At 44.6% G+C, this 25,580-nt stretch overlaps 1 protein-coding gene across 1 annotated transcript in view; it reads right to left on the bottom strand.

The window, feature by feature from the left end:
• The window catches only part of smc1b (structural maintenance of chromosomes 1B), a 229,085-nt gene that overhangs the window by 106,682 nt on the left and 96,823 nt on the right, over positions 1-25,580 (bottom strand). Inside the window, exon 17 of the mRNA XM_056282390.1 lies at positions 20,510-20,655. Coding sequence (XP_056138365.1) covers positions 20,510-20,655 — 146 coding nt within the window. The remainder of the gene's footprint in view (positions 1-20,509; positions 20,656-25,580) is intronic.

Here is a 25,580-nt window from a genome sequence, read left to right as displayed (position 1 = left end):
CAGGAAGGTTTGTGGCGGAAGATCTGTATGCCAGAAAAAGGTGGCGCAGAGTACAATACTTAACAGAGCAATTCTGGAGCAGATGGAGGAAGGAATATCTTGCGACCATCACCCTCAGACAACGCTGGCAATCACCAAGACAAAATGTGAAGATTGGAGATGTTGTCATTGTCAAAGAAAATGAGATCTCCCGCAATAAGTGGAAACTAGGAAGAGCACTTGATGTTTGCAAAGATGTCGACGGACTGGTGAGAAAAGCCACCATACAAATAGGGAAAAGAAAGGTAGGGAAAGAAGGCCAACGCCTCATTAATCCATCCATTCTTGAACGTCCTATACATAAGTTGGTGGTACTTGTAGAAAACAGACAAGTCTAGTTCCAATTGAACTAGACTCTAAACACTTCATACACTTCACACAACCGCACAATAGTTCCTGTGTCTCCAATTAAGTAAGCAGAAAGGGTCGAGTTCATATAGTGTGGTTTAACAAGAGTTGAACAAGAGTTGTTATAAACAGTAAGTTGGCTTTGGAAATTACTAAATTTAGTTAATAGTGGCATCATAAATAAGCAATTTGGTGGGAGTGTAGCGGTCTCAGAAAGTGAGACATTTTTATTTTATGTTCTGTTAAAAAATATACATGATGCGGTCTAAGCATCGGCTTGGTGTCGATACAGTTGCCCACTGGGGACTGGGGTTCGCGCCCCGGTCTCGTCAGATCCGACTATGGCCGGACTCGATGAAGCAGCAATCATTGGCAACGCTGTCTTCGGGAGGGTGGCGGAGTCGGCTTGTGTTCGTCATGTGAATGCGTCTCTGTGTGTGTCGGAAAAACAGTGGTTCGGCTTGGATTCGCCTTGTCACGAAAGTGGGGAGGCGCTTTCCTTCGAGACTGCCGGCCGGAGAGATGCAGTTGGCGAACGCATGCAATACGAGGGTGGGTGTTTGAATTAAAATAGGGATCAATTGGCCACTAAATTGGGAGAAAAAAGGGAAAAATCAGAAATAAATTTAAAAAAAATATATATATATATACATGATTATCTGAGTTTAAGGCTTTTCAAACATGATGACAATAATATTGGTTAAAAAAAGTATGGGTCACATGATTTCAGAGTGAGTTCAGATTTCATCTACATAATGCATTATGGGTAATTTTGGGTCAAGGAAACAAGAGGGACCCACATTCTACACATGTCTAAGGCACACATGGTAATGTTATTCATTTGATTCTTTGTTTTTTATGTGCTTTTGGACGTGATATTTGATTGAGTAATTGTTTTTGAATGGTATTTCTGTTGGACACATTTATGTTTGCTATGTCTATTTCTTTATAGTTTTCACGGCGTCATCTGAGAAAGAAACTAAACGGTCAAAGACATCTGTATGAAGCGTGGCCTTTATTGGACTTGTGTAGCTACAACCTTTCTTTGCTATACAGGAACTACATACATCTATCCTACATAGACTAATGAACTGGGTTTATGGTTAATATCTTTTTCACTCTTATTTTTTTCTCTCTCCCTAGACCACTCACAACCTCATTTTTCTAGCATCCTTTAACAAATGACAATGGCATCTATTAAGTTTGTTAGTTGGAATGTGAAGGGTATAGGCTCACCAGCGAAACGTAGTAAAATCCATCAGAATGCATCCCAGCTAATAAAAATATCCTACATCAGAATTGAACCCCCATCTCTGACACAGTGTGGCGCTCTATCATTAGTACTGGGAATATAGGAAACTTAAAATTAATTATAGCTAATATTTATGGCCAGTCCTTGTAATAGATGAGAACTGTGTCCGCATTCTCGGCACAAAGTCAAACACTTTTTCGGTGGGTGTTGGACTCCGCCAAGGCTGTCCTTTGTCTCCAATTCTGTTAGTGATATTCATAGACGGGATCTCAAGGCACAGCCAAGGTGAGGAGTGTGTCCGTTTTGGGAACCTCAGAATTGCATCTCTGCTCTACGAAGATGATGTGGTTTTGTTGGCTTCATCAGAACGCAACCTCCAGCACGCACTGAGGTGGTTTGCAGCTGAGTGTGAAATGGCCAGGATGAGAGTCAGCACATCCAGACCGAGGCCATGGTTCTCTACCGGAAAATGGTGGATTGCTCCCTAAGTTGCTACCTCAAGTGAAGGAGTTCAAGTATCTTGGGGTCTTATTCACAAGTGAGGTTAGGATGGAGCGGGAGATTGACAGGCGAATTGGTGCAGCACCAGCAGTAATGCGGACATTGTACCGGACCGTTGTGGTGAAGAGGGAGCTGAGCCAGAAAGCAAATGCTCTCAATTTATCAGTCAACCTTTGTTCCAACTCTCACCTATGGTCATGAGCTTTGGGTAGTGACCAAAAGGTTGAGCTTGCGGATACAAGTGACTGAAATGAGTTTCCTCCGTACGGAGTCTGGGCTCAGCCTTAGCGATAGGGTGAGGAGTTTGGAAATCTGGAGGGAGCTCGGAGTAGAGCCGCTGCTCCTTTGCGTCGAAAGGAGCCAGTTGAGATGGTTCGGGCATCTGATTAGGATGTCTCCTTGGCACCTTCCTTTGCAGGTTTTCTGGGCACATCCAACTGGGAGGAGACCCCAGGGTAGACCCAGAACTTGCTGGAGGGACTACATGTCCAATTTGGCTTGGGAACGTCTTGGGATCCCCCAGGAGGAGTTAGAGGGTGCTGCTGGGGAGAAGGACGTCTAGAGTGCCCTACTTAGCTTGCTGTCACCGCGACCCGACCCCGGAAGCGGCTGATGATGAGATGACATGAGAAGAGATGAGATGAGATTTATGGCTCCAATGAGGATGACCCAAATTTCTTTCACTCCATATTTTCAAAACTCATGAAATTCCCAGACTCCAGTATAATAGTGGGAAGGGACTTTAACACAGTACTCGAACAAAATTTAGACCATTCATGAACTAAAGACTGCTGAAGAGGGAGACCAGTGGCAGCTTTAAATGTATAACGAAAACCCTGTGCTCTTATTATCCCACAGATCATCCAAAGGACAGAGTTATTAGAAATGGTTCTTGATCATGAATAAAGATTACCTTTGCAGATGGAGAACCTGAATTCCACTTGCAGATTAACTCTGTGTAGGACACATTGGCATACAATTTCCCCGTGTTGTACGCCAAGCCTACCGACAGCAGAAGTATATATACAGTGCATCCGGAAAGTATTCACACCCCTTCACCTTCCCCACATTTTGTTATGTTACAGCTTTATTCCAAAATGGATTAAATTCCTTTTTTTCTCATCAATCTACATACAATACCCCATAATGACAAAGCGAAAAAGGTTTTGTAGAAATTTATTAAAAATAAAAAACTGAAATACTGCATGTACATAAGTATTCACACCATTTACTCAGTACTTGGTTGAGGCACCCTTGGCAGCGATTACAGCCTCAAGTCTTCTTGGGTATGAAGCTACAAGCTTGGCACACCTATATTTGGGGTATTTCTCCCATTCTTCTCTGCAGATCCTCTCGAGCTCTGTAAGGTTAGATGGGGAGCGTCGCTGCACAGCTATTTTCAGGTCTTTCCAGAGATGTTCAATGGGGTTCAAGTCTGGGCTCTGGCTGGGCCACTCAAGGACATTCACAGACTTGTCCCGAAGCCACTTCTTCGTTGTCTTGGCTGTGTGCTTAGGGTCGTTGTCGTGTTGAAAGGTAAACCTTCGCCCCAGTCTGAGGTCCCGAGTGCTCTGGAGCAGGTTTTCATCAAGGATCTCTCTGTACTTTGCTCCATTCATCTTTCCCTTGATCCTGACTAGTCTCCCAGTTCCTGCCTCTGAAGAACATCCCCACAGCATGATGCGGCCACCACCATGCTTCACTGTAGGGATGGTATTAGCAAGGTGATGAGAGGTGCCTGGTTTCCTCCAGACGTTACGTTTGGCATTCAGGCCAAAGAGTTCAATCTTGGTTTCATCAGACCAGAGAATCTTGTTTCTCATGGTCTGAGAGTCCTTTGGGTGCTTTCTGGCAAACTTCAAGTGGGCTGTCATGTGCCTTTTACTGAGCAAAGGCTTCCGTCTGGCCACTCTACCATAAAGGCCTGATTGGTGGAGTGCCACAGAGATGGTTGTCCTTCTGGAAGGTTCTCCCATCTCCACAGAGGAACGCTGGAGCTCTGTCAGAGTGACCATCGGGTTCTTGGTCACCTCCCTGACCAAGGCCCTTCTCCCCCGATTGCTCAGTTTGGCTGGGCGGCCAGCTCTAGGAAGAGTCCTGGTGGAGCCAAACTTCTTCCATTTACGAATGATGGAGACCACTGTGCTCTTCAGGACCTTCAAAGCTGTAGAAATTTTTTTGCACCCTTCCCCAGATCTGTACCTCGATACAATCCTGTCTCGGAGGTCCACAGACAATTCCTTTTACTTCATGGCTTGGTTTCTGCTCTGACATGCACTGTCAACAGTGGGACCTTATATAGACAGGTGTGTGCCTTTCCAAATCATGTCCAATCAATAGAATTTACTACAGGGGGACTCCAATCAAGATGTAGAAACATCTCAAGGATGATCGGTAGAAACAGGATGAACCTGAGCTCAGTTTTGAATGTCATAGCAAAGGGTGTGAATACTTACGTACATGCAATATTTCAGTTTTTATTTTTAATAAATTTGCAAAAATTTCTACAAAACCTTTTTCACTTTGTCATTATGAGGTATTGTATGTAGATTGATGAGAGAAAAAGGGAATTTAATCCATTTTGGGATAAGGCTGTAACATAACAAAATGTGGGGAAAGTGAAGGGGTGTGAATACTTTTCGGGTGCACTGTATATAAAAAAAATTACTTTTTTTTTTTAGTGGGGAAATTATAATGAGTATTTTGGTGTGTGGAACCATCTGCCATCTATCCAAAGGAGTTGAATCAAGTGCAACTGGAATTGATTCAACTCCTTTGGATAACCATGACCTGGATGAATGAGAACATTCACAGACATCTGCCATCTAATTTTGTCCTACAAAATAATGAGATGGCTGGACCACTCTTTTTAATAACTTGATATGAATATCTTGGTCAGTGTTAAACAGTCATGGAAGTTTACTACCAGGTGATAATTAAATCTTAAGTTATTCTCCTTGAACATATTTTTCTGACACATAGGTGAAAGTTATAGGATACTTTTGAAATTTACCAACCATTTGTTGCCCACAGACTAAAAACCTTGTTCATTACCCTCCATTCAGTAGTAGTCATACTGTTAGTGACCCAATATTATAATGGAAACTCAGACCACTTCACTCTATTGGCTAAACAACATCCTTCAAAACAATGCATAAAAAAAAACAGAAAAAATTATTGTTCAGACTTAATATCTATCTCAGAATTGAACATTTTCCCATACATTTCATACTTATATTGTTCAATTCTTAAACTTTCCAATGAACAGTAAATATGATCTCTTCCAAAAATCGTCACCTCAATGTGGTGGAGAGGTTTGTGGATCCTGGTGATCATGGGAGCTGTGTTGTCGGGGGCAATAGCCCCTGGTACGGTCTCCCAAGGCAAATTGGTCCCAGGGGAGGGGCCAGACTAAGCGATTCCCAATAAACCCAATGAATTTACAGCAGCAGAGTTACAGCATCTCGCCTGGAAAAGGGAAACCGGGGCCCCCTCCTAGAGCCAGACCTGGGAGGGGAGCTCGCCAGCGAGCATCTGGTGGATGGGCCTTGGCCCATGGGACCCGGTCAGGCCCAACCCGAAAAAAAACATGGAGCCACCACCCCGTAGACCCACCACACACGGGAATGAGCACTGGAGTAGGGTGCAATGCAGGCCGGGTGGCAGGCAAAGGTGGGGACTGGGGCATGCTGACTTCCGGCATCACAGATTGGTCCTCGGGACATGGAATGTCACCTCTCTGGCAGGGAAGGAGCCTAAGCTGGTGCGGGAGGTGGCGCGGTACCAACTAGATATAGTTGGACTCACCTCCACACATAGCATGGGCTCTGGTACCAAACACCTGGAGAGGGGCTGTACTTATTACTTTTCCGGAGCTGGCCAAGGTGACAGGCGCCGGGCGGGTGTGGGGATACTCACAAGTCCCCGGTTGAGCACCGCCATGTTGGAGTTCTCCCCGGGGAATGAGAGGGTTGCCTCTATATGAATGCGAGATGTTGGGGGAAAGGCTCTGATTGTTGTGTGTGCTTATGCACCGAATAGCAGTTCGGAGTATCCAGCCTTCTTGGAGTCTCTGGATGGTGTCCTGGATAGGGCCCTGCCCCAGGACTCTATAGTTCTGCTGCTGGGGGACTTCAACGCTGATGTGGGCAATGATGGAGAAACCTGGAGGGGCGTGATTGGAAGGAACGGCCTCCCTGACTGAACCCAATCAGTGCCTTGTTATAGGAGTTGTGTGTGAGTCATGGATTGCTAATAACAAACACCATGTTCGAACATAAGGTAGTTCATAAGTGTACTTGGAACCAGAACACCTCAGATCTGTGGCCGTATGTTTTGGACACTTGGGTGAAGAGAGGAGCAGAGCTGTTAACTGATCACCACCTGGTGGTGAGTTGGATCAAATGGCGAGGAAGGCTGCCAGACAGACCTGGCAAACCCAAACGTGTAGTGAGGGTGAACTGGGAACGTCTGGCAGAGGCCCCTGCCCGTGAGGTCCTCAACTCCCACCTCCAGAAGAAGTTCTCCTGTATGCCGAGGGAGGCTGGGGACATGGAGTCTAAGTGGGCCATGTTCAAAGCCTCGATTGTAGATGTGGCAGGCAAGAGCTGTGGTCAAAAGCTCATTGGTGCCTGTTGAGGCAGCAACCCAAGAACCCACTGGTGGACACCAGTGGTGAGGGAAGCCGTCAAGCTGAAGAAGGAGGCCTTTCGGACTTGGTTGGCCCAGGGGTCTCCTGAAGCAGCAGACAGGTACCGGGAGGCCAGAAGGGCTGCTGCTTCGGCGGTTGCGGAAGCAAAAACTCAGGTGTGGGAGGAGTTCGGCAAGGCTATGGAGGAGGACTTTCGGTTGGCCTCAAGGAAGTTCTGGCAAACCATCCAGCAACCCAGGAAGGGGAAGCAGGGCTTGACTCAGGCTGTGTTCAGCCGGGGAGGGGAACTGTTGACCCGGACTGGGGATGTTGTCAAGCGGTGGAAAGAGCACTTTGAGGAGCTCCTGAACCCGACTAACACATCCTCAGGGGAGGCGGTAGAGTCAGAAGACTCAGGAGAAGCCCCACCCATATCCCTGGCAGAGGTCTATGAGATAGTTAAAAAGCTCCTCAGTGGCAAGGCGCCGGGTGTGGATGAGATTTGCCCTGAGATGCCGAAGGCTTTGGACATTGTTGGGCTGTCTTGGTTGACATGCCTCTTCAGTGTCACATGGAGGTCGGGGACAGTAACTGTGGAATGGCAGACTAGGGTGGTGGTTCCCATATTCAACAAGGGGGACCAAAGGGTGTGCTCCAATTATCGGGGCATCACATTGTTCAGCCTCCCTGGGAAAGTCTACTCTAAGGTGCTCGAAAGGAGGCATCGCCTGATTGTCGAACCTCAGATCCAGGAGGAACAATGCGGATTCTGTCCTTGCCGTGGAACAATGGACCAACTCTTTACCCTTGTGGAAGTGCTGAGGGGGGCATGGGCGTTTGACCAGCTAGTCTACATGTGTTTTGTGGACTTGGAGAAGGCTTACCACCGTGTACTCCGTGGCACTCTGTGGGGGGGTACTGCGGGAGTATGGGGTACCAGGGCAGTTGCTACAAGTCATCCGGTCCTTGTATAACCAAAGTGAGAGCTGTGTCCGCATTCTTGGCACAAAGTCATACACGTTTTCGGTGGGTGTTGGACTCCGCCAAGGCTGTCCCTTGTCTCCATTCTGTTTGTGATATTCATGGACAGGATCTTAAGGCGCAGCCAAGGTGAGGGGTGTGTCCGTTTTGGGAACCTCAGAATTGCATCTCTGCTCTTTGCAGATGATGTTGGCTTCATCAGAACGTGACCTCCGGCACGCACTAGGGCGGTTTGCAGCTGAGTGTGAAATGGCTGGGATGAGAGTCAGCACTTCCAAGTCTGAGGCCATAGTTCTCTACCGGAAAATGGTGGATTGCTCCCTCTGGGTTGGGGATGAGTTGTTGCCTCAAGTGAAGGAGTTCAAGTATCTCAGGGTCTTGTTCACGAGTGAGGGTAGGATGGAGCGGGAGATTGACAGGCGGATTGGTGCAGCATCAGCAGTAATGCGGACGTTGTACTGGACCGTTGTGGTGAAGAAGGAGCTGAGCCGGAAGGCAAAGCTCTCAATTTACCAGTCAATCTTCGTTCCAATCCTCACCTATGGCCATGAGCTTTGGGTAGTGACCGAAAGGGTGAGATCACGGACACAAGCAGCTGAAATGAGTTTCCTCCGTAGGGTGTCTGGGCTCAGCCTTAGAGATAGTGTGAGGAACTCGGACATCCAGAGGGAGCTTGGAGTAGAGCCGCTGCTCCTTCGCATCGAAAGGAGCCAGTTGAGAATGTTCGGGCATCTGATTAGAATGCCTCCTGGGCGCCTTCCTTTGGAGGTTTACTAGGCACGACCAACTAGGAGGAGACCCCCGGGTAGACCCAGAACGCGCTGGAGGGACTACATGTCCAATCTGGCCTGGGAACGCCTTGGGATCCTCCAGGAAGAGCTGGAGGGTGTTGCTGGGGAGACGGACATCTGGAGTGCCCTACTTAGCTTGCTGTCACCGTGACCTGACCCCAGAAAAGCAGCTGAAGATAAGATGAGATGAGTAAATATAATTTATATTTTCTTATCTGACATATGCTCTCTGACTTTTGAAATGAAAGTGATCCCTTAATGAATATTGTAACAGACTTATGTCTATTACATAACATTAAACATTTAATCCTCCATCAAACATTTAATTGCTTCAATTTTGTTGAATCAAGAGTTCTGAAGGTCTGATACTTAAATACTGACTGATGGCTATGCAGTAATCACCCAGTTCTTTTGTTTATAACTTCAAGAAAATGAAATGTAATAAAATATAAATGTAATAATAACAATAAAAAATGTAGCCGCAAGCAGCAATGAACGCGGTCAAAGCAGCATGAGACTTTACTGAGCTTTGATGCTTATTGTAGAGTTTATGAACTCTGAAATTTATGATCATGAGCTTCAGTTGAGAGACAAAGCCTAGGACCACTCAGAATTTCAAATCACAGTCTCAGCCCACATGTAGGATGGTTGAAAAGTTTGAAAAGCAGGCGAGATAAAATTGAGAGTATTCACAAGGAGGATTTGAACCTGGGACCTTTGTATCTTAAAAGGTGAGGTGACTTCTACTGTGAACCATTGGGGACTTGGTAAAATGGTAAACCGAGGAATACAAGTGGGACTTTCTCACCTGTGGATTCAAACCCTGGACATTTGCAATCCCAGAGCAGGCGACTAACAGACTTCACCACTGAAGAACCATGATCTTTCACACACCTACTCACAACTTGACGCAATGACATCATGTGCAAAACAGAAGTAGTTCTGTCTGTTTAAACTTAAAATGCTTACAACAGTCAAAATGTTGGTGATAAAGTTCTGAAAAAAAAAAAATCACACAACATTTTGCTGGTTTTAGGTGTATTGTCAAATACTTTGATGAAGTTTGATCAAACATTTGGCTAGAGAATGTTTGGGTAGAAAATGTGCATACAGTACTAATTACAGCAAGACACTGAATGTCACTGCGGACTCATCGTTTGACACATCTGAACACCATTTGAAACGTGATATCTAGTATCGAAAAAATTTCTGTTTCAATTTCGGTAGCGTTTGAATGAAGACTTGTGGAGATATAGATGTTAACTGATTTTGCATATTTTGAAATATATGGTGACAGACTTCTGAATTGACCATAAGTTGCAGTGAGGCTAACTTCTGATACACATCAGTGGATGTGCTGGGGGGGGGGGGGGGATTAAGCGCCATAGGATGTACAGGGGATTTTTATTTATTCTTTGAATTTTGGAATGTGAAATGTGTAGGAATGTAGATTTGTTGTAACAAGCCACGCCCACTTTAATCAATCATTACCAAATTTTATGCATTGACCAAGTCATGACGCTAGATTGTGCAAACCGAATTTTGTACAAATCCATGCAGCTGATAACGATAAAAACGTTTCACATGTGAAATGCAACACACTTTAATACACAGGCTTAGTGAGAACTCCTGAATATGTTTCTCAAATTTATGGTTGATTTCTCAACATGTTCATGACATGTGGTAAATTTTTGAAATGAGCTATTTTGAAAAGATTGATTGGCTTGTATAATCGAAACAGATTGTCATACTGAAATTTCTTTAACAACTTAAGATCAGTGACGTAAGTGGATAATCCTGAAGAAGTTTTGGGATAACTGGCCCAGCGGTTTTGGACAAGATGCCAAAAATAGCATTTTGAGAAATTTAAGAAAAAGTCACAAATTTGACATTTTTAGAGCAGAAGACCATCTGAACAAAGATGCAGGTGACTTGAGAGATTAAAATGATTAAAGAATTTGTACACTAGGCCAAGCTGTTATTGAGATAACTGCAAATATTCTGGCCCCAGTATATAAATTAGAGTGTTGTGGTGGAAATTGATATAGATATTTAAACCTCTGTGGATTTAGTAGAGCCGCCATTTTGGCAAGAGACAGCAGTGGAGAGATCGAGTATTACTTCTACTTCCATCCTTTTGATTTCGCCCTTGATTTGGCACAATCTGTGAGTATATCGACAATTAGATATTCCTGTGTTGATATCATTGATTATTTTTGATAAATACATTTATTGTATGTTTACTCACCTCATAATTTATGCTAGCAAAGCGCATGTTACTATGCTAGCTGCTGTTAACCTGGCCATCGCTAACTGTATTTTGCAGTCATAATCATTGTTAAATACTTACCTTAGTACCTTGGTGATTTGTTTTATGTACATTTTATCTCATAATGTAGTCAAACACTGTACTAGGTCAATGTACAATATAATTCGATCATTGTGTTATTTCATTGTCATACTGTACATTCATTCATTCATTCATTCGTGTTTCTTTATTCTTGTATCTGTTACAGTTTCACAAAAAAGACTTCTACTAAAGATACCTGAACCTTGACTCCTGTCTTGGGTGCTTTATTGGAATTGTGTTTAGCTCACTGTCTAAGCTTTGTACTGTGTATACACATGGCCAGGGCAGACGAGTGAAAAGATTAACCATACGTCAAGAGCATCACTGTGGATTGGATACACTCTATATCTCCACCAAGAGCATCAAGATGAATGACGCACTAGATTATAATGAAGTGTCCAACCTGGTGGTCTGGAGCTTCATCAAAAAAGCCAGCATTGTCTTCAAAATCAAGCAAAGCATCATCTTCATGTCGTTCTTGTAAGTCACATGAAAGCCAAACTGCAGCAAAGGCACGGGTGAAGGCAGAAGCCGCACGCACAAGAGCTGAATATGCCAAACATCAAATAAACATGGAGGTTGAAAGAGCACGCATTGATGCAAAGTTAAATGCTCTCCAAGAACAAAGCAAAGCTGAAGCCTCACTGGCTGCAGCAAAGGTGCTAGAAGCTGCTGCAAAAGATGAAAAATGTTAAAAGTGAGGTCATCAGCACCGGTCCCCCTTTCTCGTCAGCTGTGTCAAGACAGCGCACTGATGAATGTATCAACGCACACGTCAGTTGCCAGCAAGATGATAATGGTGGAAGGAGGACAGCATGTACTTCACAGCCCCAGTATACAGACACTGTATATGCCAGCCAGTGTACACCTCAGCATTTTCAAGACCATCAAGCCATGCACCAACCCGACTCAAGCTCATTTCAGGCCAACGTCAAAGCCTCCAAAGCCTTCAGTCCCTATTTACCAATCAGCAACAATAATGTGAGTTCTCCTCATCAAGTCAGCTCCAGGCCTACGCCCAGATGCACAGATGTCTCTGACCTAGCTGCATTTCTCACACATCGTGACCTTCTCACTGCAGAGTTCAAGGTGTTTGACAACCAGCCAGATAGTTATATGTCATGGAGATCCATCTTCCGCAATGCCATAGAAGGCTTGGACTTACTTATCAAATGGCTTGGCGGGGAGTCTCTTCAGCATGCCTTGAGAATCAGAGCAGTCCATGTCAACAATCCAGCAGCTGGTCTCGACAGGTTATGGCAACATTTGGATAAGAACTACGGTTCTCCGGAGGCTATTGAGGCTTCACTATTCAAACGTCTGGAGAGCTCACCAAAAATCTCTTACAAAGATAATCAACATCTTCAGGAGCTTGCTGATCTTCTCCTTGAGGTAGAAGCAGTAAAGAATGAAGGCTACCTCTCAGGTCTCAAGTTTCCTTGATACGGCAAGAGGAATAAACTCAATTGTGGAGAAGCTCCCACATAACCTCCATGAAGCATGGGTTACTCAAGGGACTAGATACAAGAGAGATCATTGTGTTCATTATCCACCCTTCTTGTTCTTTGTTGATTTTGTGAACTATCATGCAGAAATAAGAACAGACCACAGCTTTGCCCTACAAGGCTCCAGCACAGCACCCCTCAAAGCCGAAAGGCCTCTAGCTAAGAAGTGGAAAGCCAGGATTCTCATCTCCGCCAATAAGACTGAGGTTAAAGCCTCAAACTCTCCAGACAGCAACAAGCTTCCTATGGACCCAGACAGACAGTGTCCCATTCATAAAAAAAAAAAAACACACTCCCCTCAGGAAATGCAGGGGTTTCAGAATGAAGACCTTGGATGAGTGGAAGAGTTTCCTCAAAGAACATTAAATTTGTTACAAGTGCTGCATTTCCATGAACCACAGAGCCAAAGACTGTAAGGCTGTCATCAGCTGTTCAGAGTGCAATAGCAATTGTCAGGTCTCAGCTCTGCATGACGGTCCACCTTACTGGATGGGAAGAGAGTCCATCACTTCAATAGAGGGACATGGCGAGGAGCAAGCTGAGGAGAGCTCCACTGTGACTATATCCAGCTGCACTAAAGTCTGTGGGGAAGGCCTGCATGGAAAGTCATGTTCAAAAATGTGTTTAGTCAATATGTATCCTAAAGGACGTCCTGAGCAGAAGAAGATGTATGTAATGCTGGTCGACCAGAGTAACTTGTCACTGGCCAGGTCCGCCTTCTTCGACATGTTCAACATCCAGGGATGCCCGTCTCTCCTTACACCTGAAAAACAAGCTCTGGCGTAACAGACAACAGCAGAAGAACCACAGAATTCCTGATAGAGGGTGTAGACGGCTGGGTAACTCTGGCACTACCCACACTCATCGAGTGCAACTTGATTCCTAACAACAGAGAGGAAATTCCCACAACTGGGGGCCGCTACTCATCATCCTCACCTTAAAGTCATTACTGCCAAGATACCAGCTCTTGACCCTTCAGCTGAGATCCTCTTGCTGCTTGGATGGGACATTATCCTTGCTCACAAGGTTCGCAGTCAGTGCAATGGGCCACACAATGCGCCATATGCCCAACGCCTCGATTTAGGATGGGTAATCATAGGAGACGTGTGCCTCAGGGGAGTCCACAAACCTACTGTGAAGGCTTTCAAGACCAGTATTCTGGAGAATGGTCGCACGAGTTTCTTCCGACCTTGTGACAGCAGCATCTATGTCAAAGACCGGCTCACAGGTGAACTCCCTAGACAACCTCCCAGCAAACCAGCTCAAGATGGCCTTGGCAAGCAGGTCTTCAATCACACCATTGAGGATGATAAATTGGCACTCTCGGTCGAAGATGAGATCTTCCTCCACATCATGAACGAAGAGTTCTCTAAGGATGACGCCAACAGTTGGGTGCCCCCCCCCCACCATTCCACTATCCAAGACAGCGCCTGCCTAACAACAGGCAGCAAGCCCTCAACCGTCTCCTAACCCTTTGCTGCACTTTGAAAAAGAAGATGGAGATGAGAGACCACGACGTCGAGTTCATGGGAAAGAGATTCAGTGATGGGCATGCAGAACCGGCTCCTCCACTGGATTATGATAACGAGTGCTGGTACCTAACAAGCTGTGGCATCTATCATCCACAGAAGCCAGCACAAATCAGGATAGTCTTTGACTCGAGTGTCCAGTACAACAACATATCCCTCAACGATGTGCTACTCAGGGGCCCAGATCTAAATAACAGCCTGATTGGTGTGCTTGTCCGCTTCCGGCCTGAGCCCATTGCGGTAATGGCCGACGCGCAACAAATGTTTCACAGCTTCTTGGTCAAATTAAAGCACCGTGACTACCTCCACTTCCTGTGGTTTCATGACCACCAGCTTGATGGGGACATTGTGGAGATTCGGATGAAGGTCAATGTGTTTGGGAATTGCCCGTCTCCTGCAGTGGCCATCTATGGCACGAAGAGGACAGCTTTGGAGGGAAGAGGAGTACGAAACTGACACAAGACTCTTCGTTGAATGACATTTTTATGTTGACAATGGACTGAAGTCGTTCTCCAGTGTGACTGAAGCCAGTGATGTGCTGAAGAGAGCTCAACACATGCTAGCTCAGTCCCATTTACGACTCCACAAAGTCACATCCAATAGCCCAGACGTAATGAGAGCCTTTCCAGGGGAAGACCTTGCTAAAGAGCTGCAAGGTCTAGAGCTGGGCAGGACCACCCACCCATACAGCGTAGTCTAGGACTCGGATGGGACCTGTCCACAGACACATTCACATTCCGAGTGGCTATTAGTAACACGCCCTTCACAAAACGTGGTGTACTGTCCACTATCAATAGTTTGTACAACCCCCTCAGATTCGCTGCACCTGTCAGCATTCAGGGTCATTCAATACTAAGAGATATTGCCTCTAATGCCTGTGACTGGGATGTGCCACTCCCAAAGGAGAATCACGAGAAGTGGCAAAGATGGAGAGATTCCCTACAAGACCTGCAAGAGCTGAAGATTCCAAGGATGTACACATCACTCCCCTTGTCTGCAGCTCAGAGAAGGGAAATGTGAATTTTTTGTGATGCATCCACCAAAGCGATAGGTGATGTTGCCTACCTGCGAGTAAAAGATGCTGAAGGTCACAGTGATGTGGGTTTCATTTTCGGCAAAGCAAAGCTTGCTCCGAAGTTGGAGATCACAGTTCCATGACTCGAGCTCTGCGCTGCTGTACTGGCCGTGGAGTTGGACATGCAACTGAATGACGTCAAGTTCTTTACCGACAGCAAGGTGGTGCTTGGCTACATCTTCAATGAGTCAAGGCGTTTTTTTGTTTGTTGGCTTGTCCATGTCCACAATCACGTACAGCGCATCAGACGGTCCACACAAGCAAGTCAGTGGAATTTTGTGCCCACTGACCGAAACCCAGCTGATCATGCGACCAGATCACTACCACCTGACCAGCTGGCCTTCTCTTCATGGCTAACAGAACCTGCCTCCCTCGCTGATGCAAGACAGTCAACTATGTGAGGAGACATTCAGCCTTGTCGAACCTGAGTCAGACACCGAGTTACAGTCAGAGGTTACGACTTGTGTCAGCGGTCTGTCGCACAACAAACTTGGCAGTGCACGCTTTGAATGATTTTCTACATGGAGTCCTCTCTTGAAAGCTGTTGCTCGGCTTGAACACATTGCCAATTTCTTCATCCAGGCGTCCAAGGACACCATTTCCCGGCTGAACTACAGCAACTCCCTCCTTGCTGGCGCCTCAGCGTCGGCCATCAGACCTCTGGAGCTTGTTCAGAAAGCTGCAGCTCGTCTGGTGTTCAACCACCCTAAGTTCTCCCACACAACTCCCTTTCTCATGTCCCTACACTGGCTCCCAGTAGCTGCTCGCATCCAGTTTAAGACTCTGGTGCTAGCCTACAGGGCAGTGAAAGGAACAGCTCCTTCCTATCTCAAGGCCATGGTCAAGCCCTACACCCCCGCCCGACCACTTCGCTCTGCTGCCTCGGGACGCCTGGTTGCCTCGTCGCTCAGAGATCCCTGCTGCTGATTGACCCGGTCGCGGCTCTTTTCTGTCCTGGCCTTACAGTGGTGGAATGAACTCCCCACTGATGTCAGGACAGCGGAGTCGCTGCCCATCTTTCGGCCCAGGTTGAAAACTCACCTCTTCAAGAACCACTACCCTGTTACTTGTTCTTAGCACTTATTGTATTCACTCATTTATATAAAAAAAACTCTTCCTTGCGCTTTTACTTTACCACTAGTTTTGCTCTTAGATGCTTGTTTAGATGCACTTATGACCTCTGATGACTAGTAGTTCTCCTGATTTCCTATGTTAAATGCACTTATTGTAAGTCGCTTTGGATAAAAGCATCAGCTAAATGACTGTAATGTAATGTAATGTAATTTGCAACGGTTGGCATAGCTGCAAACAAGCATCTATATGAAGAGCAACTCAATCATGCCAAAGCCACAATCATCCACACTGTCCAAAGAGAAGTGTATGCAGATGAGATTAGATGTCTCCAAGAAGGGCTACCTGTCCCTATGTCAAGCCCACTCAGCAAACTCTGTCCCTTCATCGGGGCAGATCATCTTCTCAGAGTTGGAGGTCGGCTAACAAGAACCCAGCTCATGTCAGATGAATCACACCCCATACTCATTCCTGGCAGACATCATGTCAGTCTGCTGCTGGTAAGACACTACCATGAGAAAGTTCATCACCAGGGCAGACGTTTCACGGAAGGAGCAGTAAAGGCAGCTGGATTGTCAGAGAAAAGAGATCAATCAGTAGCACCATCTTCAATTGTGTCACTTGTCGCAAACTGCGAGGCAAACGGGAACAGATCATGGCTGACTTACCTACTGACCGACTATGCACAGATCCTCCCTTTACATATGTAGGACTAGATGCGTTTGGTCCCTGGCTTGTCACGTCAAGAAGAACTTGGGGTGGTCAAGCCAATGCTAAGAGATGGGTAATCATCTTTACTTGCATGAGCACACGATTCACATCGAGGTGATCGAATCTATGGACAAATCCTGCTTCATCAATTCTCTTAGACGTTTCTTTGCCATCAGAGGCCCTTTGAAGCAGCTCAGGTCAGATTGTGGGACCAACTTCGTGGGGGCCTGTAAGGAGCTTCAGATCAACAAGAAGGGTTGCCACAACAAGCAAATCGAGAGCTACCTCTTAGATCAAGGGTGTCAATTGCTGTTCAAGCCTCCACATGTGTCGGATATGGGCAGGACCTGGGAACAGATGATCAGCGTCACACGCCGCATCCTCAACGCCATGCTCCTGGACACCATCATGAAGTCTTGATAATCTTCATGGCTGAAGTCACTGCAATAGTGAATGCAAGGCCACTCACATCAGTCTCCACAGATCCAGACCAACATGTCATACTCACCCCAGCCACGCTCCTCACCCAGAAGGTTAGCACACCTCCTGTACCACCAGGCCAATTCGACAGCAGTGACCTCTTCAGAAGTCAATGGCAGAGGGTCCAGAGCCTTGATAACACATTCTGGGATCACTGGAAGGAGGAGTACATTAGCGGGCTTCAAGGACGTCACAAACAGAGGACTGAGAGACCTAACCTACAAGAAGGGGATGTTGTTGTTCTCCTTAAAGACACCCAACTGAAGAGGAACGACTGGCCAGTCAGACTAGTTACCAGGACCTTTCCTAGTGAAGGTGGGAAGGTCAGAAAGACTGAGGTGAAAATCACCCGGGAAGGTGAACAGAGACTGTTCCTTAGACCTGTGTCTGAGCTCCCTCTCCTAGTTTCCAAGGACACTACCTAGATGAGGATACACACACACAAACACATATACCTACCTTGTTTAATTACCTTTTGAAGTTGTTTGTTGCTATCCCTGTAAAGTTTATTGGTTTGACATCTAATAGATGCCAGGCATGAAGTATTCTGGCCCCAGTATATAAGTTAGTGTTTTTGGCGCCAACAAGTGGTGGAAGTTGATATAGGTATTTAAACCTCTGTGGCTTAAGTAGAGTCGCCATTTTGGCCAGAGACACAGCAGTGGAGGGATCGAGTATTACTTCCACTTCCATCCTTTTGATTTCGCCCTTGATTTGGCACAATCTTTGTATATCGAGTATATCGACAATTAGATATTCCTGTGTTGATATGTTGATTATTTTTGGTAAATACATTTATTGTATGTGTTTACTCACCTCATAGTTTATGCTAGCAAAGCGCATGTTACTATGCTAGCTGCTGTTAACCTGGCCATAGCTTACTGTATTTTGCAGTCATAATCACTGTTAAATACTTACCTTAGTACCTTGGTGATTTGTTTTATGTACATTTTATCACATAATGTAGTCAAACAGTGTACATTTAGGTCAGTGTACAATATAATTCGATCATTGTGTTATGTCATTGTCATGCTGTCCATTCATTCATTCATTCATGTTTCTTTATTCTTGTATCTGTTACAGTTTTGCAAAAAATACTTCTACTAAAGATACCTGAACCGTGACTCCTATCTCAGGTGTTTTATTGGAAGCATGTTTAGCTCACTGTCTAAGCTGTGTACTGCATATACACATGGCCAGGGCAGAACAGCAAAAAAAAAATTACATTTGATTATTACAGCATCACCTTGAGTTCAGCGGGTGTCATTTTATGTGCCTGAGTAGTTGGTGGTATTTTTATGTGCCTGAGCAGTTGGTTGGTGCAGCAAGTTAGGGCGATCAAGGATAGAGATGAAAATGTGCTGACAAGCGAGGAGTGTGTGCTGAGAAGGTCGAAGGAGTATTTTGAGGGGCTGATGAAAGAAGAAAATGAGAGAGAGAGAAGGTTGGATGATGTGGGGACAGTGAATCAGGAAGTGCAGTGGATTAGCAAGGGGGAAGTGAGGGAAGCTATGAAGAGGATGAAGAGTGGAAAGGCAGTTGGTCCTGATGACATACCTGTGGAGGCATGAAGATGTTTAGGAGAGTTGGCAGTGGGTTTTTAACTAGATTGTTTAACACAATCTTGGAAAGCGAGAGGATACCTGAGGAGTGGAGAAGAAGCATACTGGTACCGATTTTCAACAAGGGCGATGTGCAGAACTGTAGCAACTACAGAGGTATAAAGTTGATCAGCCACAGCATGAAGATATGGGAAAAAGTAATAGAAGCGAGGTTAAGAGGAGAGGTGACGATTACCCAGCAGCAGTATGGTTTCATGCCATGAAAGAGCACCACAGATGCGATGTTTGCCTTGAGAATGTTAATTGAGAAGTATAGAGAAGGCCAGAAGGAGTTACATTGTGTCTTTGTGGATTTAGAGAAAGCATATGACAGGGTGCCGAGAGAGGAGATGTGGTACTGTATGAGGAAGTCGGGAGTTGCAGAGAAGTATGTAGGAGTGGTGCAGGATATGTATGAGGGAAGTGTGACAATGGTGAGGTGTGCGGTTGAAATGACAGATGGGTTCAAGGTGGAGGTGGGATTACGTCAATGATCAGCTCTGAGCCCTTGCTTGTTTGCAATGGTGATGGGACAGGTTGCCAGATGAGATCAGGCAGGAGTCTCCGTGGACGATTGGTGGTGCAGGCTGAGGAAAACCTGGAGAGGTGGAGTTATGCACCGGAAAGAAGCGGAATGAAAGTCAGTAGGAGCAAGCCGGAATACCTATGTGTGAATGAGATGGAGGACAGCGGAATGATGAGGATGCAAGGAGTAGAGGTGACGAAGGCATATGAGTTTAAATACTTGGGGTCAACTGTCCAAAGTAACGGGGAGTGCAGAAGAGAGGTGAAGAAGAGAGTGCAGGCAGGGTGGAGTGGGTGGAGAAGAGTGTCAGGAGTGATTTGTGACAGAAGGGTACCAGCAAGAGTTAAAGGAAAGGTTTACAAGTTGGTTGTGAGACCAACTATGCTATATGGTTTGGAGACAGTGGCACTGACAAAAAGACAGGAGGCGGAGCTGGAGGTGGCAGAGTTGAAGATGCTAAGATTTTCATTGGGAGTGATGAAGGACAGGATTAGGAATGATTATATTAGAGGGACTGCTCAAGTTGGATGGTTTGGAGACAAAGCAAGACAGGCAAATTTGAGATGGCTTGGACATGTGTGGAGGAGAGATGCTGGGTATATTGTGGGAAGGTTGCTGAATATGGAGCTGCCAGGGAAGAGGAAAAGAGGAAGGCCAAAGCGGAGGTTTAAGGATGTGGTGAGGGAAGACATGCAGGTGGCTGGTGTGACAGAGGGAGATGCAGAAAACAGGAAGAAATGGAAACGGATGATCTGCTGTGGCAACCCCTAATGGGAACAGCCGAAAGTAGTAGTAGTAGTAGTAGTGAAACGGATGATCTGCTGTGGCAACCCCTAATGGGAGCAGCCGAAAGTAGTAGTAGTAGTAGTAGTAGTAGCAGTAGTAGTACAGTAGTTGGTGGAATTTGCAACACACCTACCAATTTTCGTGTTTTTCGGTCTTGTTTTTTGCTGCCCAAACACTTTCAGTGGAGAAAAATCATAAACGGTAGAAAGAAAGAAAGAACAACAACAAAAACAATAGGGCTCTAGCAGTTTCGCTGCTTGGACCCCTAATAACAAAAAAAATAGTAAGAAGTACTATACTTATGTATCTTCTCATAGTTATTATCACTAATACCTGTTGGTTTCCTGGAGTGTACAGATCTTCTGGTCCAGCGTAGCCTTTGAGTCAGCCACTTGGCTCTTCTTGGCCAGCAGGTGGTTCTTCAGCTCCAGTACCTTGGTCTGACTCTCTTCCACTAATGCCAACAGCTTCTCCTCTTCCTGGGAGGAAATGGAAGCATCATACTTACTAACTGTATTGTGTAGAATATTTTACAAATGTGCAAACACTAAGATACTGAAACTAACCCTGTGCCTACTTTAATGCTGTTATTTGTGTGCCGTTATTGGGCTTGTGTCACTTCCAGGTTAACACCAATCATGTAATGCAGGCACATAGTTATTTTTTGAAGAAATCATCATGGCAGAAACATGCTAATATACCTATTTGTATAGTGTTTCAAGGAAGCACGGAAAGCATGTACTGCACTGACTGTAGAAGTGATAAATCACCATGAAAAGGGAGCCATGCAGTGCATAACAAGCTAAGTAATGACAATATGGTCTCATACCCAACTGTATGATTTACTATTCAAATGCGCCCTAAGAACAGTGATATCGGTCAGTCCCCCTCTTAACCAAGTTTTTTCAGTCATTTCTTCTTCACTGTCTAGAAAAAGACAATCCTAACAAAATATTATAAAGATGCTAACAAGCAGATACCAATGAGATTTGATCAAATGTTTCAGTAACATCACAACAGTTAAGCGCTTGCAGAGCAACAATCCTATCATAGGTTGATATTAGAATACGGAAGGACACAGTTCTATTCCATAGAAGAAGAAAGACTAACTTAATGGGAGGAAGACGTGACATGAGACAACATCCTCTTCCTTTCCAGCCAGTGGCAGTTCCCCATTTACCATTTTGCTCATGGTCTACAATGTCACAGACTACTGTATTCCTATAAGTTGGGTTACATGTTCAACTTTGATCCTGGCAGTGAAATTTTAAGCACTACTTACTAAAAGATGAATGATCAAATATGATTTTTGTTTATCCACTGATAGGTGGATTGATAGGTGTACATATCCTTGGCTCAAGTACAGTCAGACTCACACATCTTATTGAGAGACTTCATTTGATTATCTGAATCATCACCCACCACTCGCATCAGCACCTATCACCTCTCTTGTTTCTATTGAGTAACATGTAACAACAAAGTGATTTAAAAATATTGGGCTTTTTTTCTGGATAGGTTGCTAGTTTATCACAAGCACCCTGCTGCAACACATTTCCCACTGGCCAAAACCCCCGCTAACATCCGCCTTTTTACATTAACCAAAGGCAGACATTAGCAGGTTTTTTCGCCAGTGGGAAAAGGGTTATAGACAGAATCATTCAAGCTTACAGTCATACCAGAAGCCAATTTATGTTCTCAAATTCCTGTGACTGTTGAATGAAGCAAGAGCACTGAATTTCACACAAACCTACACAACAGGTCTTAACAATATCTATCCATCCATTATCCAAACCGCTTATCCTGCTCTATATTGTTTCAAAATTGACAACACAATGTTCACATATGACAGTCACACTGCAAAGGATGCAATGTAAGGCAAATTGGTCCCAACAGACACATTACGCTAAAACTCTTTTTGCTTGATAAAGACGAAACCCATAAAGGTCTGCCGTTTTAGAATTACTTTTGAGGAAAAATATTCTAGTGCATCTGACAAGTAATATAATTTAGTCTTACTTAAAGGAAAATTCAGTTTTTTTACAACCTGCGTCTTATGTTTGTAGTTTTTACCATGATGCATATTGATTATGATATAATTTTCCTCAGGCGGCATGGTGGCGCAGTGGTTAGCATGGTTGCCTCACATCAAGAAGGTCCTGGGTTCGAGCCCCGGGGTAGTCCAACCTTGGGGGCCGTCCCGGGTCGTCCTCTGTGTGGCGTTTGCATGTTCTCCCCGTGTCTGCGTGGGTTTCCTCAGGGGGCTCCGGTTTCCTCCCACAGTCCAAAGACATGTAGGTCAGGTGAATCGGCCGTACTAAATTGTCCCTTAGTATGAATGTGTGTGGGTGTGTGGGTGTATGTTGGCCCTGTGTGATGGTCTGGTGGCCTGTCCAGGGTGTCTCCCCGCCTGCTGCCCAGTGACTGCTGGGATAGGCTCCAGCATCCCCGCGACCCTGAGAGCAGGATAAGCGGTTCGGATAATGGCTGGATGGATCATTTTGCTTACTGACTTAATTTTGGATATTTTGAATACAGGACCACCACTAGACACAGCTTTACAATAGCTTCTTCAAGGCAACCAAATGGAGTCTTAAAAAGCACCTGCAGTCATTTTAAATTATTTTTCAAAGTATCCAAGGCATCTAAAAAAAATCAGTATGTGTGACTTATCGCTCACAAAAAAGTGTTAATGAATACTTCTAATCATTATTTCCAACTCGTCTCGTTTTCTCACTGAAATACTCAATCTGTTGCTGTGGGCATGTCAGTTTTAATTCAATGACTGAAAACCAAAATTAGGTTGACAGTACCATCAGTCTCAAAAAAGCTCTTCTCCCAACTGCCTACAACTTGAGTAAAAAAAAAGAAGCTGTAACTCTAGTTGCTGTCACTAGTGCACTAAAACCAAGTTTTGTGCATGCATTGCATGTTCCAAAACATGTTATTTTTAAACCACTTGCTGAGAATGTGAATGGGCAGTCCTCGCCAGTAATAAAACCACCAGAGTAGTGAGAAGTCACACTCTCATCTAATCAACTCAACCCTGGCATGCCACTCCACCCCTGGTCCTCCTCTCCTCAAACCTGCCCAGCACCTTGTTTGAGTGAGGGAGGAATCAAGCAGAACTCCAACTTGGAACATTATTGTCTTGATATCAAGACATGACAAAAATAAAAGATGTCTTTGAAACTTGTTGATTTTCAAGTTAGGCTCATGAATCTAAAACCATTGCAAAATGACAGCACATTTTTATCACTTCATCAAGTTTACTTAAGTTATAGCAGAAACACAACGTAAAAGCTGTGGAAATCCAGGTTTTGGCTGCAAGTGCTCTTTAAACCAGTTGTTTCAACAACAACAACAACAACAACAACCATTATAACAAAAAAGCCTAGTCCTTCAGTTAGACTTTGTGCATGATTTCACCCAATCTGAATTCTCATAATCTGAATTCGCACTGGCAGGCATTTAGTTGATGGTTATCACTACCTACAGTAAATATAGCCTGGTCATTCTTGCAAGTTGAACTAGGAAGTAATAATAACAATAATAATGTCATCATCCTTTGAGACGTGCTCATCCACACTGACAGAGAGATAAAAGCCAACAAGCCCGACATCGTTATCAGGGACAGGAAGTAAAAGAGGTGCATGCTCATCGACATGGCAATACCATCCAAAAAAAAAAAAAAACACCTTAGTGAAAGCCACAGAAAAGCTGACCAAGTACAAAGACCTGGAGATTGAAATCAACAGGATGTGGGGAATGAAGACCGAAACAACACCAGTGGTCATCGGAGCTCTAGGACTCATAACGAAGGGAATGGAAAAGTTCACCAACCGTACCCCAGGCAACATCAACATCTGGTCCAGAAGATTGCCCCACTCGGAACAGCCCACATATTACGACGAGTACTGTCAAATCAATTGACATCTGCTCTATAGTGCCTCAGGTCCATAGTTTGGACCCGGCTCTACAGGATGTAAGACAGGAAACGTGAAAGAAATTATAATAATAACAATTTTATTTATAAAGTACTTTTCTAAAACAATGTTACAAAGTGCTTTACAGAGAAATAAAACCATCCATTATCCAAACCACTTATCCTGCTCATGGTCGCAGGGATGCTGGAGCCTATCTCAGCAGTCATTGGGTGGCAGGCAGGGAGACACCATGGACAGGCCGCCAGTCCACCACAGGGCCAACACACACACACAAATGCATTCACACCTAGTAGTAATAATAATAATAAATATTGTAAAATTTATTATTATTAGAAATAAAACTAGACAAGGGAAAAAATAAGAATAAGACTAAATAAGAGTAAAAATAAAAACAGTATAAATAAATTTTTAAAAATTCAAACATTTGTAAAAGCCTTCGTAAAAAGAAAGGTTTTAAGACGAGATTTAAAAGAAGCTAGAGACTTGGTTAGTCTTAGTTCAACAAGAAGAGTTCCATAGTGTGGAGGTTCTGACAGCAAAAGCCCAATAACCCTTTGGGACAAACAGAGACCTAGGAATAACCAGCAGGGCTCCATCTACGGATCTTAATGGTCGAGAGGGCGTGTACCAGGTCAATAAATCACAAATGTTATGTAGCAGCAAGACCATTAAAAGCCTTAAAAGTGAGCAATAATTTTTTTTAAATCAATTCGAAATATAACAGGGAGCCAGTGTAGCGAGGCAAGCACAGGAGTGATATGGTCATGCCTCTGTGTCCCGGTAATGAGCTGAGCAGCAGCATTTGGTACCAACTGCAGATGGTGGAGGGAGTCCTTGCTGATAAAGTGTGTTACAATAGTCAAGCTCAGAATAGACAAAAGCATGTACAACTTTTTGCAGAACAGCAATTGATAAAAATTACCTAGTTTTGGAGATTAGCTTGAGCTGGAGAAAGCATGACTGAACAACATGTTTGATTTGATTATCAAAACCAAGGTTAGCATCAAATATTACCCCAAGATTCCTATTAACCTGCTTAAGACTACCTGACAGACCACCAAGATTACTAACAAAGGGCTGATCGAATTTTCGGGACTGAACAGAATGACCTCAGACGTATCATTAAATTTGAGAATATTTTCAGACATCCAGGATTTAATGTCAGAGAGGCAAGTTATGAGTTTTGCTAGGACGCTAGGATCTGTGGGTTTTAGTGGTATGCATAACTGAGTGTTGTCGGCATAAAATGGTAAAATACATGATTTTGAATGACCTAGCCAAGGGGCAGTATGTATAGAAAAAACAGAAGGGGGCCAAGAACTGAGTCTTGAGGGACACCACAACTACACTGAGCCATCGAGGGAGTAAGTTACCTAGAACAACAGAAAAAGTTCTGTTGGTGAGGTAAGAGCGTAATAAGCTAAAAGCCGAGCCCTTGATGCAAACCCAAGTCTCTAAGC

The sequence above is a fragment of the Lampris incognitus genome, chromosome 6, assembly GCF_029633865.1.
Source record: "Lampris incognitus isolate fLamInc1 chromosome 6, fLamInc1.hap2, whole genome shotgun sequence".
Taxonomy (NCBI): Eukaryota; Metazoa; Chordata; class Actinopteri; order Lampriformes; family Lampridae; genus Lampris; species Lampris incognitus.
Note: the sequence above shows the minus strand (reverse complement) of the source record. Positions and strands in the feature narration are given on the sequence as shown.